This window comes from Neolamprologus brichardi, chromosome 16 (genome assembly GCF_056152115.1).
Source record: "Neolamprologus brichardi isolate AB-2024 chromosome 16, ASM5615211v1, whole genome shotgun sequence".
In the NCBI taxonomy this organism is placed as follows: domain Eukaryota; kingdom Metazoa; phylum Chordata; class Actinopteri; order Cichliformes; family Cichlidae; genus Neolamprologus; species Neolamprologus brichardi.
Genome location: NC_142119.1, coordinates 36,635,165 through 36,655,210, shown reverse-complemented (window position 1 = coordinate 36,655,210; position 20,046 = coordinate 36,635,165). Strand labels below are relative to the sequence as shown.

The following is a 20,046-nucleotide window of genomic DNA, read 5'->3' as shown; positions in this document are numbered from 1 at the left end:
CGTGGACTGTTCATGCTCTGTGTACCTGCGTCAGTTTGTCCAGCTCCCCCAGCCAGGCACCGAACATCTTATCCAGGTCCTGGTCCTCCTTGTCACTGTCCTCCTCTTCCTCCTCCTCCTCCTCTCTGACCTCCACCTCCTCATCTGACAACTGATCCATCTGAGGGTAAGAAGAGTCACGCTCACTAATGCTGCACCTTCAGGGAAACCTGTGAGCTCTGTGCTCCATCTGGTGGTCAATAGTGTGTACTACACCCGTATTAAACCCTGACTGAAGCTTGTTGTGTGAAAGCTGCAAATTCAGTGCAAGTGGTTAACGTATAATAAATCGACGGGGGGCAGGGCTCCGGCTTCAAAGTAGACAGGATGGACTCTGACGTCCCCGAGATGTTCATCGTCTCCTTTGGGATTTTCCAACAATTCAAATGCACATTAGAAGCTGCTCAGAATATATTTGTAGTCTGATAATCTCTCAGATTGGAATTATTAAGATGCACACCTTTAATAAGCCCAAATGATGGTTAGTGACCCTCCATAACCAGTAAATGGACTCAAGTTTAAATGATAAGGCGATAAGACAAGTCATCAGCTGTTACGCTGTTTGGTCCTTTGACCTTCAGTCTCGATATTTTTGACATTGTGGTCAAAAACAACATTTTCTATAAATGACATAAAGATAACTTTTTAATTTCTCGACCCCTTTGAGTCTGATTCACAGGAAGAGTTGGAGTGGTTTGTTTCCACAGAGCTAAAGAGAAGCCAGAAATGAAGATAGAGGGGAAAGGTTAAGAGAGGTTAACTGTCTGTGTACCCAGACAGAGCGAGGGAGCGTTGCTTTGATTAACGTCAGAGTTATTTAAATATACTGAGAAACAGATCAGAGACACAGCAGCTGTTAAATACTTTGCTGACAACCAGCAGCAAACACATCCTATTGTAATGAAACCAACGCTCCAACGGTTCATCAAAGTAAAACCATGAACTGCAACCAAACATCGATTTAGTCAACAGGCTAATTCCAGCTACAAGCTAATGTCTTTGGTAAATAAAAACACTGCTGACAACAGTTTAGCTGAATGAATCGCTTAACTTTGAAGAAATAATTGCAAATATACTTTTATTCGCCAGAGTTACACAAGCATCACATGAGCATTTATGTCAGAAGCTAATAGTAAGAAGATAGCTAGCATAAAAACACAGTAACAATAGTAGAAAGGTGACACATTAAAATAACCTTAGCTTGTTTTATTTGCACTGACACCCATATTAACACAGCATATATAGAATATGGGAAAGCCCTCAGACCATGAATACAGCTAACCTAGCGATGCGTCTCATGGTGGACCCGCAAACGTCAAAGACTGTCTGGCTACATGATGTGATATCAACCCAATGCAGGAAAAACGGGAAAGTTGTGTAAAATGAAAAGAGAAAGAAATGATGTGCAGCTCTCAAAAACCCACATTTATTTCATAAAACAACAGGAAATGTTCTAAAATAGCTAGCATAAAATAGCTAGCATAAAAACACAGTAACAATAGTAGAAAGGTGATACATTAAAATAATCTTAGCTTGTTTTATTTGCACTGACACTCACGACACCCATATTAACACAGCATATATAGAATATGGGAAAGCCCTCAGACCATGAATACAGCTAACCTAGCGATGCGTCTCATGGTGGACCCGCTAACGTCAAAGACTGTCTGGCTACATGATGTGATATCAACCCAATGGAGACAGAAAGTAATGATGTGCAGCTCTCAGAAATCCACATTTATTTCATAAAACAACAGGAAATGTTCAAACTGACGTTTTATTATTTCATTGAAAATATGATGATTTTGAAGTCGGCTCAAAAAAAGTTTGGAGCGAAGCAGAAGGACGGAAAGTAAGTGGTGCTGAAATCAGCTGGAGGAACGTTTGTCTCGATCGTGGCTCAAGAGTTGGGAGTTTGTCTCGTAATCGGAAGGTTGCCGGTTCGAGCCCCGGCTTGGACAGTCTCGGTCGTTGTGTCCTTGGGCAAGACGCTTCACCCGTTGCCTACTGGTGGTGGTCAGAGGGGCCGGTGGCGCCAGTGTCCAGCAGCCTCGCCTCTGTCAGTACGCCCCAGGGTGGCTGTGGCTACAATGTAGCTGCCATCACCAGTGTGTGAATGTGTGGATGACTGGATGTGTAAAGCGCTTTGGGGTCCTAGTAAAGCGCTATATAAATACAGACCATTTACCATTTTGTATGTAACTGTAACTGGTCACACGTCAGCAGCACGACTGCTCAGTGCGGCGAATCTGAAAAAATGTTTGTGTGGAAGCGACGAGGCCTAAACTCCATATTGGATGTCGATGATCTTTGGTCCTTCTGGCAGCACTGCATTAAAAACATGATTCAATCATCGAATCATTGCATCTGTGAACACAGGTCATCGTGCCGTCCACGAGTCAAATGTCATACAAAGAGGAACCTGATCCAGATCCTTTCATCAGGGCCAATGCTCGTTTAAGGTGGACCAAAGAAAAGCAGGAAACTTCTGAGGTCAGACAAATCAAAATGTAAAATTCTTTTCAGGAAAAAACATGAATGCCGTGTCCTCCGGACTAAAGAGGAGCCGGACCGTCGGGATTGTCATCAGCCTGAGGTCTGATAGTACGGTGGGGGGGGGCATCAGTGCCTATGGAGTTGGCAGCTGGTGCATTTTAGAGCAGCACTTGCTCAGACAACATTTTATTCAGGGAAGCTCGTGAATCTTTCAGCAAGAGAAACTTCAAACTGCATCTACAAGCTGCTTTGCAACCCACTGCCAGCCTAACTGCTGTGCAGCTGTTCTCCCACCTCTGGCTATGCATGCAGGAGTCAGTCTCTCCCTACATCACACGTCTAAGACCAGCTCATAGCAGGGCAGAAGATCAACACGCAAACATAAAGCGCCTTGACACGACTGTTGTAAATTGAACATCAATGCGAAGGAAAATAGTCTTATTTTGACTGCAGTGATCTCGACTCTGCCGTTTCTAACGTCACACTGAAGGTAGATGAAAGCAAATCATCATAGTTGATATTACACACTATTCTTCTCTTTTCCAGTACATGTGAAAAACTGTCTTTTGGTAAAGATTAGCTGTGAAGTGAAGCTGCACATCACAGCTCATCGAGTTGTGCTCAACAGTGACAGTGTTGTAGGCCTCCTATAAGCAGCTCCTCCACTCTCCACCCAGACAAGCCCACAGTGCTGCCCAGGGCACAGGATGCTATTCCTGGAGCGCTGCTTACTCGTCACCACTCTGCCCCCTTTATGGAGATATACAGCCAACCAACACACACACACACGAGGAGCGCTGCTACAATTAGATCCCTGTGGTTAGCAAGGTCTGTCATTTAGACGTGTGTGTGTGTGTGTGTGTGTGTGTGTGTGTGTGTGTGTGTGTGTGTGTGTGTGTGTGTGTGTGTGTGTGTGTGGTTTGGGGGCTGCTGAGGGACCAGAGCAGCGCTGCTCTCACAGCTGCACTCTTCTACAACAATCTGCTGTTTCCCTGCAGCCAAAGGTTCGACCGTCTCCTCATCAGCTCTGACTCAGCTCGGCTTCAGCTCGTCTGATGCTCTGACATCTGGTCACTGCACCACATTTTAAATGGAGGAAGACGACATGAGACCACACTGTCACACAACGCTGTTGCCGTACATTGAAACTGTGTCAGGATAGTTTTAAGGATGAATCATCAGGTATTTCTGCACAAAGAGTTCATTCGTCAAAAGTCTTAAATTACTTTGAAAGCAAGACAATTATTTTTCTCTGACACTCAAAAACTGAAGACATGGTGACCAGGTTGCTAAGGGCAGAAACGTGAAATGTGCAAGTCTGATAAAAACGGCAGCTCAGCCGAGCCGAAGTGTAGCAGGAGCTTTGTCTGTGACGTGATGATGTAACCTGACGGCATCAGTGGATCCACGTTCCAGCAGGAGGTCGGATTCACACCAATTAGATTATTAGTTACAGAGATAACAGGCGGACTGTCACCGTGCTTCATGCTTGTAGAGAACAGCTGCATGTACAAAGCACTTATTTGACCACCACGTGTATCGGCCTCTTTCCTGAGAGTCTCCAAATTCATTCTGGGATCAGACGAGCACGTTAGCTTAATGAACTGTTAGCTTAGCTTCAAAGGAGCAGCAGGCTGAGCTGTGTGAGGCTACTGGTCGCCCACTACAGCTCGTTCTGGCAGCACCGTTTGTAAAAAGCAGAAGGAAACCACTGAGTAAATATATATATGAGTCCACTGGTGAATCTGTGTCACCCACACAGGCCGACGGCGTCGTTCCTGCTCATGCTTTTGTCTTCATCACTCTGTGGCTCGTTTCCTGTGTCGGCTGATAGAAACAAATAAAAACCTGATATTTTTCCCCTCCAGTATTTCGGTGGCAAACATCTTTCTCACTCCACAAATGTGCTGACATTTCTCGATCTGATGACTCTTTATCCTGAGACACTGATCATTATTAACACAGATGAATTCAGATGGAAACACCTGACGTGTGACATGATGTCAGGTGAGGCCGTGGGGTCTCAGAGGGGCTTGCAGCGTAGCCTGGGTGTTTCTCGCTTGTTTTCAGTTCGTTTTGTACATTTCATTGTTGCTTCGGTTCTGACCAGTTGTTAGCCAGTGAGTCAGCAGATTCACAGGGACAAATCGAAACACATCACCAGTGTCCTGCTGTGCACCAGTACAGCAGGACACTGGGACTGGTTTAAAAGAGCAAACAGCTGGTGCCTTTTTTATCTGTCATCACATCATGAAGGAGGTTTGACTGCACGGCTACATGTTAGCGTCCAGCTCAGCTGTACTCGCTCCACCCTCCAGCCTCCACCCTCCAGCATGCTGTCCAATGCACCTTCAGGTGGAGTCAAACAGCTGAGACAGCAACTCACTGTGATGGGCTGTGTGTGTGTGAGTGTGTGTGTGTGTGTGTGTGTGTGTGTGTCTGTGAGTGTGTGTGTCTGTGAGTGTGTGTGTGTGTGTGTGTGTCTGTGTGTGTGTGTGTGTGTGTGTGTGTGTGTCTGTGTGTGTGTGTGTGTGTGTGTCTGTGTGTGTGTGTGTCTGTGTGTGTGTGTGTGTCTGTGTCTGTGTGTGTGTGTGTCTGTGTGTGTGTGTGTGTGTGTGTGTCTGTGTCTGTGTGTGTGTGTGTCTGTGAGTGTGTGTGTGTGTGTGAGTGTGTGAGTGTGTGAGTGTGTGAGTGTGTGTGAGTGTGTGTCCAAAGTAAACAGTAATTACTCTGCTGTAGCCACACTCCTCCTGTGTGTCACAATGAAACCATGCAATCATCCCCCATCCTTCCTACCTCCCTTCTTCATTTCTCTCCCTCGTTTATTGTCCCCCCCCCCTCGCTCCCCCCCCCCCTCCTCTCCCACTTGTCTGTCACAGGTTACTCAGAGGGAGTGAGACAGTGTTTCTCGATATCCTGTAGAGACGACAGCGTGACATGAGCAGGACGGCGCTGCAGTGTGAAGGTTGTAGGTGTCTAAGCACCGTCTTCCTTCTCTCACCCCAACCAATCACAGCAGATGGCCCCGCCCCTCCCTGAGCCTGGTTCTGCTGGAGGTTTCTTCCTGTTCAAAGGGAGTTTTTCCTTCCCACTGTCACCAAAGTGCTGCTCATAGGGGGTCATATGATTGTTGGGTTTTTCTCTGTATCTATGAAGCGCCTTGAGGCGACTTTTGTTGTTGGCGCTATATAAATAAAATTGAATTGAATTGGTGCTGAGAACGCTGCTCACCCTGGGTCGTCTCTAACGACCTGGGAGGAACTGTGCCCGTTCTTATTATAACTGTACTCACGGAGAGTTGCTATTTCAAAGCTAATGCTAGCTAGAGTCCACTAGTCTGTATCAACGTTCTGGCTCTCAGCACAACGCAGACCAACAAAGTGTCTTCATGAAGATAGTAAATGGACTGGTTCTTATAAAGAGCTTTACACAACTTGTGCATTCACCCATTCACACAAGCACATCTTTGTAAGTGCTTCATAGCTAACATTCACACACATTCATACTTCGATGCATCGGAGATTTGGGGTTAGTATCTTGCCCAAGGATATTTGGCAGACTAGGGGAAGCCAGGAATCGAACCACCAACCTTCCGATCAGCAGGTGACCTGCTCTACCACCTGAGCTACAGCCAATGAAGACAGAAAGCAGAAAGCTGCATCGGATCATTCAGCATATTAGCGAGCTGAGGTCAGCCATGTTGGGTTTGCGTTCAGCGCTCTACTGCACGTCTTTGGACGCAATAAAACTGACATTTTTTAGACCAAAGATGCTGTGAGATGAGCACACGCAGCACAACGACCTCTGAGAGCTTTTATCTTGTTTCCAGCTCCAACGACGCCACGCCCTGTAACCAGCTGGCAAACACTACAAATCATTACAGATGGGAGGGGCTAAACCTCTCCCCCACAGCGTTTAATAACAGACAAGAGCAGAAAGAGGACTTGCTAACGCTAACATAGACCTGAAAGTGTAGAGCCAGTGTTCAGGCTGAGGACACAAAGGCCCATCTAGGACGCACCAGGGCGTCAGGCTGCTTCTGGACGTCTGTTGCCCTCCAGTTTTCTGTGATTGAATTACACCATGCAGCAACAATGCAGAGTCTGAGCGCTCTTAACAACTCATAAGCACACTAGGACTAAAGAGAGGGAAGGAAAGGAGGAGGGAGGTGAGGACACCAGAAGGATAGAGGCAGAGAGAAAGGGAACAAGTGGAGAACGACACAAAGTGAGAAGAGATAAGTGGAAATGAGGCAAGGAGGAAGGAGACAAGGAAATGAGTGAATAGGGATGGGTACCGGGTTCTAACATAAACGGTAGTAACCAGACTGAAAAGCAGCGCACATTTCGGTGCTTTTTTCCCTGAGCTGTGATACACTTTAGATTCTAGCCAATCATTTTACGTTTCCGAGGATAGTAGGCGGGTCCAGGTACGTACGTTCTTTTAGAGCAGAGCTACAGATTAAAAACGCCCAAGGCGAAGCGGTCAAAAGTCTGGCTGTACTTCACAGCAAAAGATGCAAACTCAGCAGCTGCAACAAGTGCTTTAAGCTGATACTGTGATACTGTCAAAGGAGGTAACACCTCAAATCTGATGAAACACCTGGCGACGCATAGCGTTTTTTTAAAAGCAGAGAAATGCGCCGTATTTGATAGCTTGCTGCGAGACCTCACACCGAGCACATCTACTGCGGGTGTGGTGCCTGTTATCGACCCGGAGTTAGCAACATCCCCCAAAAACCCGAAGAGGAGAGTCCTGGCCCCTAGCCCTGCCAGTGTAGCAGAAATGATGAGGATGATGATGCAGCAGCAGCCGTTCTTCTCTGCGTGAGTAGCTTAATGTTGTTCGTGTGTAATTTACGTTGAGTAGGCTAACCACGTTATTACATTAATGCATGTAAGGTGAACTAGCAAACACCATCATAGCTACATGCGGCTGTCTTCTTGTTTGATGGCAGATACTCCCTTCACCCTGGACAAAAAGGCTAAAATGACCAAAGAAAAAGTGGAAAACAGTTAAACATGAGAGGTTTTTGGACAAAGTTTGTGTTTTTTCCATTGTTTAAGCTGCTTCCAGCCAAGAGTGAAACCATATATGCCCCATAGCTGCAGAAAAGGCTAACATTGTTATCTTTTTACAAAAAACAGCTGAACATGAGAGGTTTTTGGACAAAGTTTGTGTTCTCCATTCTTTAAGCACCGGTTTGAGCACCGTTTGAGCACCGTTTAAGCACCGGCACCGTTTCAAAAGTACCGGTTTGGTACTGGTATCAGATAAAACCCATCCCTAGAAATGAGTGAAGAGGAGGTGAGTAAACAGGGATATGACAAAAGACATAAAATCCGTGGAGAGGAAACTGAAAGTGGAAAAAAGGAGGAAAAGAAATGAAATCAAGAGAGCAACGAGAGGAGACGAGTTCAAAAGAAGGGAAGAGGAGACAGAGGGGATGAAGGTTCCAGTCCTTCATGACTTCACCAACATCTGCTGCCTTAGTGCCCTCGAGCAAAATGCTGCATCTGTACTGACCAGTTCCAACTGTGGCAGCGCAACAACAGAAAAGCCTTTACAGACCCCACAGCTCAATGTGGCTCGTTCCCACGGCTCTATATCAGGACATCAAACACACACACAGGACGGTATTTTTAGGCCTGCTTGTTGGGTTTGTTGGGTTTTTGTGAAGCGAAGCTATAAATCAGAGAAAAGCAGCAGCAAGTAAATCCGGGTGGGACTCGTTCCTCTGTGGTGCTGATGGTGCGCTCGCACTAAAAGGCTCCAACAGCTGCAAACGCACAGCGCTGTCTGATTACCACACTTACAAGCACAGTTGACTTTTTCTTCAGATATTTCAGTCAGAGCAGGTCGGTCAGGAGAAGACACACGTCTGAAACCGCGGTCCCCGGACCTCCGGCGGTCCCCGGACCTCCGGCGGTCCCCGGACCTCCGGCGGTCCCCGGACCTCCGGCGGTCCCCGGACCTCCGGCGGTCCGCGAGTCATAGATTGTCCATCATCCAGGGTTGAGCCAATCAGGACACTGGACAAATATTTTAATCAAGCAATGCAAAAACCAAACCAGCTAAATTAGAAACAGTTTCCTCGAGTTTGGCTTCTATCAGGACGATGATTGAAGAGTTGTATCAGCGGGGCGGGTGGTCCTGGGGAAGCCTTTATCCCAGCGTGGGGTCCCTGGCCCCTAACCGTTAGAGAGCCCCTGGGCTACGGTGGCTTAAATAGTTCCCCCCATACAAGAGCTTCCAGTTTGATGGGTTTGATCTTTACCCCCGAGTGTGGGGAAGATGCTTTCTGTTTACTTTGGTTCTACGTGCATCGTTGTGATGGTGAGTCATCTGCAGCTAACAGCACAGGAAGCACACTCAGAGTCATTAGTTCACAACACTCGAGCAGCGGTGAGGCGACATGAATGATGATTACTCGCCTCGCTCTCCTTTCAAAAGCTCCCTCACAGCTCGGAGGTCATTTTAAAACTCTACCATGACAACATGTAAACAAATATCTAATCAACAAACATCGTTGTTGGTGTTGATGGTCTCACTCGAGCACCTGTGGGGTTTACAGTGAACAGCAGGTCTGAGCTAACAGGAAGTAGCTTTAACACTCACTACGACCAAAGAAGAAGAGCCTGTCTGAACGCGCAGCACGTCGACAAACCAGAATAGCTAAAAATTCACAGACTCATCAAAACTGGACAACAGAAGAAAATGTTTCCTGGTGTGATGCGTCTGAATTTCTGCCGTTTGTCCAGTAAGACCAGCATGGATTCATCCCGTCCATGCTGCTGGTGTGGGGGTATCATCGATGGCCACGTCCACCCACAGACGTTGTTTTTCCATCAATCCAGCTAATATCAGATAAGACGTCTTTGTTGCTATGCAGACGACACCAGCTGCTATCTGCATGAGGCCGAAGGGTTTCTGACACAACCCCAGAAGAGAATCTGTGTCTCCAGCTGCAACCTCAGCCTTGCCTCTACACCAGTGCACCCCAGTTTCCTACTTTAACCTCTGCTCTCCTCTTGGTCTCTCATCTCAACCAGACTCTGAGCTGAATAAATACAAACTGAGCTACAAATGTTAGAAACAATAAAAAGCTGGTGTGAGCAGCTTTGGTCAGGGTGTATTTGTAGGTTACGTTTTTATCTCAGTTTCAGCAGGAAAGGCCATCCGTCCATCAGCGATGTCATTCCCCTCATTCAGCCATCTTTGTTACATCATCACCAGCTCGAACAGGATGCAGGAAAAAGACCAAAAAGGCCATCCTGTACTTCCTGTGCTTTGTAAAAAGGTCACTAACAACATAACACACATTGTTTGATTCTCTTAGCAGCAGCAGATTACATCAGCAGATTTCACGTGAATACAGTTTCGCTCATGTCACACAGGAAGACGAACGGTGGGAGGCAGAGGAAGCGGAGGACGAGCGGGGGGGCCGCCTGCTGATCCAGCACAATGATATCACTTCCCCTGAGACCACAGCAGGCATTACATCATTTCCTTTCTGTTTCCCTGCTTCGTATCGACACCTGCTTCTGTTTCTGAAGGAGGGGAGAGTGGGAGGTGGAGAGAGAGCGAGTGCTGCTGTTTGCTGCTGGCTCACACTGCTCATCACAGCCACTGACTATAGTACAGGTTACTGTGTCTGCAGGCGTGGAGGACAAACCCTGTCACAGAAAGCAAACACGTGTGCATGTGTGTGGTGGATGGTGAGTGTCTATCTGAACCTCAAGACCCAGCAGATCCCCAACAGGGCTGCAGCCATGTAGCATGATACTGCACACACACACACACACACACGCACGCACGCACGCACGCACACACACACACACACACACACACAAAGAACAAATGAGATCTATTTTTGCTCCCATAGAAACAAACAGGAGGCAGCAGGAAGTTGATTCTACTGTACGACACAAGCTGAAGGCTGAGGTGAGAATACAGTGACGCTACAACAACATGACCAACAAAGACACAAAGCTGTGTTCATTGTAGTTGATTGTTTTTGGCTTAAAGAACTCACAACAGGACGAAAACATGAAGAAACTTTTACTCTTGCATGCTTTCACCGACCGTACGTGGAGAGACGTTTGTACGTCAGACACCACACGGTGACCTTTATAGTTACACTTGTTATATTCAGGATGCTGTAGGGTCTGACGAACCTGCATCCAGCTGAATATTTCACAGTTAATGTTGTGTTGGGTGTTGTCTACCTTTGAGTTTTCTAAATATTTGTGGTTTGAGAAACAAAAAAGAGGAGAATTTAAAAACACACCTTTAGTTACAGCAGTCACAAGATTTCCTAACAACTTGACTTTGAAAGACTTATTAGTTATGGAGTGACTGTAAAACGCCTTCGTGCATATGAACGGTGCCTTGTAGAAGATGACATGCAGAGCTTTGCTAACGTGTGATCATGTGATCAGTCACAGCTGATGTTTGTAAACAGTCATCACATGTGCACAGATGCATTTACTGCCAGTGCATTGGATTCATACTTTACATATGCTAGTTCACATCTATATTAAAAATAACTTAAATAAACACTATTGATCTAACTTCACTCATGTATTTTGACACAAACCACACACTGTGTGTGGGTCATTCGACACTTTGATACGTCACCAGTGTGGTACACATGGTGTGTTGTGTGCAGCAGTGGGTTCATTTGAACTGTGTGAAACTAAAGATGTCAGAGCAGCAGCCTCATAATGAACACGCTGTGATCTCAGGGCTCCTACACTGCGCACACACACGTGGCTCATGCTCGAGGAAGGAGTTCACAGATTTATACCACCAGCTAGGGCTGCTCAATATAACGATATATATCAGATGACGATATAAAAACATCTATCGTTTCATTTTACGCCATCGTTTGTTTCGTGGTGTCGCAAAATAAACTGTTTACAGCAATATTTTTTCATGTTCTGATGTCACTGTAGTTATTATTAATTTCTTAAAGTTCTCTCTTTCTCTTATATTTAATATAACCACACTACGGATGGACAAGCGCCTGTTTTTATGAGTTGTCGTTAGCAACAACGACGGTAACAGCATCGCGTGTCCGCTTGTTTATGTTCCACATAAACCTTTCACAATAAAGCTCAAGATCCTGTTGAGACTTTTCAAAATAAACTGAATCACGTGAAAGAGCAGATTATTTACGGATGAGAAGCAAAAAAGACGCCAGGTGCTAAAAAATAAACCTTAGACTCAAACGTTAGAACAGGCTTTTCCCCGCAGCACGCCGTGTAATAAATACTCACAAAGAAAACGGCGCCGTTACAACTTATGTCTAAAAATGTATCGTTTCATGCATCGGTTAAAACACTCGACTCCAGCTACATGACGCACAGCTGGAAACACTTCACGCAAGTCGAGCTGCCCGAGATTCACAGAAGTTACAGAAAATGTTACATTTTTGTGATTTATATCGTTATCGGACGATAGATGTTTTATATCGGGAGATGAGATGTTGGTCATATCGCACAGCCCTAACACCAGCACTCAGAACTGGCTGTGGGTAACTGGCACACAGCTGTGTGAAGTGAACCCATTCAAACAAGTCACACACACGTGTCCGTGCGATTTAAAGGGCTCATGTGCTTTAAGGCCAATTACCTTTGGTCTGCTAACAGCTCAGTCCAGCTGGAGCGCAGCACACAGTGATGATCCAATCAGCCTGCAGACACACACAGAAAAGGCATCAAGTACAAGAGCAGACTTCAGATGGACTCACATGTTGTTGACAGCACGCCGGTCCTCTCACAGCTGCTTGTTGGTGTGTGCGACCTGCTTACAGCCTGATGTGGTGCAGAGGAGAGCAGCTCCGCTACATGTGGCCGTCTACACACCAGATATGTTGCCAGCAGGTGGCGCTGGTGTGCGCATCTACCGTGCTGAGTGTGTGACCTAAAAATAACTGACAGGCCCAACGTTTAAAGACGCTGCTGCAGGCTCCGCCCACGCTGTGGCCTCCATCTCCACCCTGTGAGCCTCACCTGCTGAATCAGCATCACTGCATCATCCGCTCAGACCCGACCATGCTGCAATCAGGCCTCACACACAAACACAACGTGTGAAACCATGTGTGTGTGTCCACAAACTGAGTGGACACATGTATAAAAACGTCACAGCGACGCTGCGATCGTGCTATAAGATCATTAGCAGCTCTCATGTGATCAGGAGCTGGAAGCTGAAACAACAAGCAGGCTGTTGTTGAACAAAGAGCAGCACAGTGCTCACGGGCACATCGGCGGCATTCAACCCAGCAACTGCTCCCTGGGAAGCTGTGGAGCGTCTGATTTTAGTGCTGTTGGCACGGTTACTAACAAAGCAGCTCATAAACAGGAACAAACAGTTTAAAATCAGCGTCTATAGTTCAGTTTGTCACATCTGGACCGTTCCAGCTTGTTTATTAACCTCATCAATCTCAGGCTCATGTCAGCTGTTACATTTGGTTACGCTGAGCTCAACCTGCTGCTCACCCCAGATGGGCTGCTGGTGACCGGGTAAATGTTAAGACCCTCCCCCTGCCCCTGTAGGGTAAAGTAACTCTGTGCTAACTGTACGCTATGAGGAGGAGCCCTTTACTAACGCTCAACAATGTCTCCCCATCAGCAGAGGTGCACATCCTCCACCAGTCACATCGACCTAGAGACCAGTTAGCCTGCAAATAGTTACCACTGGTCACCAGTAAACGTGTTGCCTGACCGGTTGTCAAGTATTGACTGTGGTAAGCTGCTCGCAGTTTCTAGGTGAAACTGACTTAAAAGAGGTAGGGCTGCTCGATTATGGCAACAATGATAATCACGATTATTTGACGATATTTATTTAACAATAACAATGTGTTGAATAATGACTTTAAACAATAATATAAAACAGTGCAAATACTGATAACAGTGCAAATGTTTGCAATATAAAAAATAAATGAAAAATGTAAACATCTATGTTTAGTGAAGTTTGCAGTGTTGCTCTGTGGTGCAGCTACGACACTGTAGCAAAGTTTACACACTGTGTCGACTTGATCCACGTCTGACTCATGAACCCATAATGTTTCCACACTGAAGGTTTTTTTACCTCTCTTCAACCAACAGCATCACTCTCCTCTCCAAATAACTTCTGCTGAGCTTTCCGAGCTTCCCTCGGGTCCTCTTAATCAGCGGTCCCCAACCCCCGGGCCTCGGACCGGTACCGATCCGTGAGTCGTTTGGTACCGGGCCGCGAGAGTTGAGGCTCAGGTGTGAAATGTATAGTTTTCAGGGTTTTTATCGGTTTTCAGCGTTATTTTGTTATCGTTTTTATGTTAACTCGGTTTTCCTGGGTCTTTTCACGTGTGTTATGAATAAATCTTCTTTTTTTCGGTACCGGTACTAGTTTTATTTTGTTGTATTTATCCGCGACACCTTAAAGGCCGGTCCGTAAAAATACTGTCGGGCATAAACCGGTCCGTGGCGCAAAAAAGGTTGGAGACCGCTGCTCTTAATTGTTGTGACACGTGTTCGAAATGCAGAGAGGTGCGCTCGATTCGCCACACGGAGCAGCGCGGGAGTAAAGCACGAGGGAGGGGCTAATAATCGGCTCAGTCATTTTTAATGATCGTTGAAAGCCCAGATCGTAATCGAGATTAAAATTTGATTAATTGAGCAGCCCTAAAAAGAGGTCTACTAACCAAAGTACACCAAACACCTCCTCACAGCTGCTCCGGTCACCAGCAGATTATCGTCTACGTTACTCATCGAGCGCTCGCAGACGAGTCGGTAACTTCCATCTCATCTGCAGGTCAGTAACCTCCTCACCATGAAACAACCACAAGGTTGTTTGTGGAGCACAACAGTCACAGGGAGTCGATCGGAAGTCGAGACGACTTTTATCCCGGATTTAAACACTTCTCTGCGGATGAGAAGGATCTCTGGAGGAAAATGTTCAAATGTTCTGATGAAAAGCATGTTTATGATGTCCTACAGCAGTGCTCTCTGCCACCATCCTCAAAACACCACATTCAGCCACGTTTGTTATACTGGGGAACATCTAACAGGAAGTGTTAGCTGTTAGCTGTGTGACATTGTAGATGATACACTCCAACATGACATGTAACCCACTGTGTAAACCCATGAAAGTACAGCTCACTGGTGTGGGCCTGTTTAAAGGGTTCAACAAATCAAACAGGTCACAGTCTGGATGACCTTTGGCTTTTGTGTCCTTAAAGTGACCTCAGCATGTGTGTGTCGTATCACTTGGCATTCATATCTTCCAGGAATTAAAAACTGATGTGTCATTTAAAACAGTTCCCCATCCTGCTGTGTTGCAACTGGAAAGCATTAGAAAGTATTAGCCAATAACAGTGTTTCAACACAGCTCGTGGTTGATCAAGTCGTCTTTGTAACGCTCTGCCGCCGCTCCAGCTGATTTCAACAGTTTGTTTTTCCACTCATCATTCTGTTACTCAGTTATTTATACTTTGGCTTGAATAGTTTGTCACATTTCTTTGCATCGTCCAACACCGGTCCATCCCCACCAACAGCCGAACATCGTTGGTGTTTTTCCAGATTCATCCGTCCACAGATGTAAAGTATATGTTGGCGTTCCTGCCCTCACTGTGATTCGTCTGTTACGTCGTGTTTTTCAGCCTCATGACGACCTCCCTGACGTACATACCTGACATTCTTGTGTTGGGGACTTCAACACACTGACAGGTGCAGAGGCAAAGCTTAAACAACACTGTTACCTCCCCGACCTTTGGCCGTGAAGGGATTGCTAATGTTTGTAATATTAACGCTCTGCCTCTCCTGATTGGTTATTCCCGGCTGCCAAACGGGCCCCATTAACAAGTCTTATGAAACATGGCAGAGGCTTTAAGCTGTCTGGAAACAAAGGCGTTACCATCCTGCTGCTTCAGTCATAATAAGACTTTATTATAAACCTTATTACTTTAAGAGGACTTAATAGTTCGATGTTTGAGGGACTGAAACACTCCTAATGCAGGACTTCTTCCTCAAACATCCTCAGGGCTGAGGCTCCGCCCACTGGATTCTGATGATGCAGCATGTTTGTACGTGACCCATTAGTGAGTCACATGAATCAACATAACAACGCTGTTATTAGAGTTGCTGCAGGTTCAGGAGTTTTGTGGTAGCTGGGCGACCGTCTCATGGTCAGGATGCATCGATAAAGCTGATCTGAGTTTGTTGAAGGATGTCAAACACACTGAGCTACAAATACAAGCAGACAGATTTGAAATCCCAGAGGTCAGCTGAGAGCCAGCGGCTGCCAGGCTGCTAATGCTCTCAGAGATTGTGACATTTGTTTGAATACTAAACTGATTACATTAATCTTGGAGCGAACTTTGACACTGTGCTGAATGTAGAAATCTCTCTGTTCACGTTTAAATCTGTGTGAAGAAGAAAAACGTTTAAACTCATTTATAAGGAAAGGAAACTTCGTCCAAGCAGTCGGAGCAGTTCTGAGACATTGTGGCAAAGGGACAGACGGACAACACAAAAATGTGAAACCAGAGGAAAAAGCGAGCTGGTAAATGTTCACTCTGACTCCACATCTAATCATTTCATGCAGTGAAATGCATGACTTATAAATTCCTCACAAAAAGAACGGGATAAAATAAGAGCAAAGCTAACAAACACATTGTGCAGGTCGATCATCGTGTGCCGTTCCTCAGAAAATCCCTGACACACAGACGCTAACGCTAGTGCAAGTTTTAACTAGTCCAGCTGTGGAGCTTAGACTTCATTAGGCCTTTATGATTCAAAGCTCTGACTCACAGGGACCTGCAAGGGCCTAACATGTGTCATTAGACAGTGGCTCTATGTCAATGCTCCACAAAGATGCCGTGCTACACACTTCAAAGAAGTCAAACACAATGACAGCTGACGCGTGCAGCTGTTGGTGTCCAACCAAGAATAATCCCTGCTCTGGGTTCAGGGACTCGGGGGTGTCAGCGAGCGTCCTCGTAGCTATAAAAACACCAGTGTGACATGTTTGAAAGTGAGAAGCTGGGCTGGTAGGAACCCCCAACGCACCTATTTAGACCACAGCACCGTCAGCACTGCTCAGTCCACAGCAGCTGCAGGAGACTACACAGGATCATTATTAGACGTTACTATCCTTTTATACCAACTACTGAGCTGGCACGCAGACAAGTGCGCAGACGAGCATGCAGACGAGCGCGCAGACGAGCGCGCAGACGAGCGCGCAGACGAGCGCGCAGACGAGCGCGCGCAGACGAGAGCGCGCAGACGAGAGCGCGCAGACGAGAGCGCGCAGACGAGCGTGCAGACGAGCGCGCAGACGAGCGCGCAGACGAGCACGCAGACGAGCGCGCAGACGAGCGCTCAGACGAGCGCGCAGACGCAGACATTTTTTTCCTTAAATTGTTATTCAGCTGCGCGCTGCCAGAGGGCACAGCCAATCAGACAGAATGAAACTGGAAACTCCAGTTCTTTTAAACATGGATGAAAAATCATTTTAGCTCTGGATTAAAATGACACACGTGGATTTACTTCCTGATTTTCTAACTGTTGCAAAATATCAAGATTCCTGGAAGTAAGCCGACACCTGCACTGAAACGCTGTTCATGTGTCAGGGTATTATTTCCTCTGCATCCAATATGGCTGCTGACACAGCAAACACAGTACTTCCTCAGCGCCACAGGGTCATTTCTCCACTGGTGACCATCGGCACAAGCGCAGCATCTGTTGCTATTTTAGCTAGCTGTCATATCAAGTCTGAAATATTCCAGCGGGCACTTTATTAACTAGAATCTGTGTCGGCAGTTTGAACGAGGACAGAAAAGTTTGTCCCAAATCACAGTTTTCACTCACGCGTGCGGTAACCCCCCCTGCACGGAGGACAGAGCCAAGTGGCACCTTTAACACCACCTCAGTGTACGTCCAGGCGCTGCAATCTGAAGGCCGGCTGCTGACTGTGACAGCCTGCTGATGCCGAGCTGAACGGTTTTAGATTTAGCAACAGAGCACTGTTCAGAAACTCCTACAGTGATGCTGCAGTGGTCACACTGCAGAACTGTCCGGGAGATTCACAGCACTCGCCTGTGCTGCAAACAGAGGCAACACCTCAGGCACTTAATGCAACGTCACTGAGCTACTGGGTTAAACTGCTGCTCGGAGGAAGAGGAGCAAAGAAGGAGGTCAGCAAACCTGCCTGAGGAGACTGCTCCACAACAGGAAGAAAGGATTCGGCTCATGTTGGACCTTTGATTTTATTTTTGCAGTCAGAGATCGACTGAAAGCAGCTGCAGCGACTAACTAGTTGCCAAGACACTCAGGCTACACACTAATGTGTTTTTGTTTGAAAACGCATCGTTTTCTCTCCGTTTTGGCCTCCTGTCCACACTGAGGCGGCGTTTGCCTCAAGGAAAAACGCCGTGTTTTGAAAACGCTCTCGAAAACGCAGACTTTCTAAAACGATGACGCATTTTTGTCATGTGATGCAGTCATGTGACCAATTAAACAAAGATAGCGGAGGGCGTTATACAGCGGTTGTTTTGATTGCTCTCAAGTTTGACCCTAAAAAGGATTAATATCAGTTTGTAGATGACCAGATAGCTTTTCTTCAAATTCTTTCATTCTCACTCGCTTTTGCGCAGGACTGGAACGTAAACGTTTCCGGCCATTGCAATGTGGACGCACAACTCTGTGAAAACGACTGAAAACGCTAGTGTGGACGCGGAGCGTTCTCAGACGAAAACGCCGTTTTCACATCTATCCGGGCTAATGTGGACGTAGCTAGAGCATAGAGATATAAAAATATTATCACGATATACATTTGAAAATTTGTGATAACGATATAACTGACGATATAATTGACAAAATACTTTACAACTCCACAACTTTATTAGTGCAAAAAACCATCAATGTATTTTCACTTAAACAAGCAGCTGTTTTATTAAAGTTATATAAAATTGTAACAGTGTAACTCGCTGACAGTTTAACCAAAAGGCATTTCCAGTGGAAACTGGCCGACACATCCGCAGCATAACCATGTATAATATCCACAACACTTAAAAGAGGTTATATGAACGGTATGATATGGCCCAGCCCTACACGTAGCCTGAGCAGGCGACACCCATAACCTCGGGGCGACAACTTTCAAACCCACGGCGACTGTCCAGTGGTGCCGTCTGCCACATAGTCTCAGACTAACTGCAATCACTCTGTAAATAACTGCTGACTAACTTACAGACAGACAGACAGACTGCCATCAGACAGTATTAACTGGCTGGTTGTATTCTGGTCACAGTAAGTTCACTGCAATCGTTTTGGCCTCGATGTCCTCTCCAACTGTTTGCTGCAGTTTGACTGTAGAAGTCATCAGCAGCTCACAGAATTATTAAGAACAATGAAAAATACAAAGCTAATAATGTCAGCACAGCGGCCCCTCATTGATCGCTGGAGTTTCCTTCTAAAAATAATCTGCGATACATGAAATCCGCGTCTTTTTTCAATTATTATAGATGTTTAAAACTCCTCACTACACACTTTATACACTTTTCTCAGACAGGCATGAACATTTTCACACGTTTCTCTCATTTAGTTCAAACCTTCGTAGAAAAATAAGCCCAGTGTTACAGAATGAAACCAAAGGCACCGCAGGTGACGACGTTTTGTCGACGTTGTTTGTTGGGGTGAAAACGTACAAACATGCAGCACTTCAGAGTCACGCTGCTGGTGATCAAAGATTTATGTTTGACACGCTGAACACATCCTGTACAGGAGACACAGCACGGAGGAGAGTGATCGACGAGGGTTTACAGCCAATCAGGACACAAAACACAATGCGCTTTAAAAAAAAAAAAGCAAAACTGCACACAAAACAATTTTAGAAACATCAAGGTGAAGGTGAAGCACCACTACACCTCACTGGTGCAACCCTGCACGACTTTCTTATGCAGCTGCTTTAAAAAACATTATTTTTAGACTGAACAGGAAAACCACACAGAAGCTTGTGACGTGACAGAGTGTCAGGATTACAGAGTGAAGGAAACAAACCTGAAGAAAATAAAGAAAACAAAGGCCTGTCTGCTCCGGACGATCAGGTTAGCTACCCCAGCTTATATACTTTCAGCTCTATGTGGTGTAGTTCTTACATTCGAGGCGATATGAGGCTACGTTCACTCTGCAGGTCTTGATGCTCAATTCAGATTTTTTGATCAAATCCGATTTTTTTGTCTGCTCGTTCACACTACAAATAAAACGTGACAGCAAACGCGCTCTAGTGTGAACGCTCAAAGCGGCAAAAGAAGACGTCACACACAACGCGCTCTGTTTAGACCCAGAGCAACAGTATTGTTTGACTGATGGTCATTAATATAAAGACTTCGGACTTTACGTTTCCCAATTTTGCTTTAAGTTATTTTGTTATTTACATAATAATGTAAATAACCTAATAATGATCCTTATTGCTGTTTTAGAGGAGCGCTGCTTCAAAGGATAGTTTCTGTCAGAATCTGCAGATTATACA

At 45.9% G+C, this 20,046-nt stretch overlaps 1 protein-coding gene across 2 annotated transcripts in view; it reads right to left on the bottom strand.

The window, feature by feature from the left end:
- raph1a (Ras association (RalGDS/AF-6) and pleckstrin homology domains 1a) overlaps positions 1 to 20,046 on the bottom strand; it is a 65,038-nt gene that overhangs the window by 25,930 nt on the left and 19,062 nt on the right. The window contains exons 2-3 of one of the 2 annotated variants that reach the window (XM_006806636.2): positions 12,172 to 12,232; positions 26 to 160 (exon numbers count right to left, since the gene is read on the bottom strand). In XM_006806636.2, the coding sequence (XP_006806699.2) occupies positions 26 to 160 (135 nt within the window). In that variant the 5' untranslated portion in view covers positions 12,172 to 12,232. The remainder of the gene's footprint in view (positions 1 to 25; positions 161 to 12,171; positions 12,233 to 20,046) is intronic. The other variant, XM_087852985.1, reaches the window with a different exon arrangement.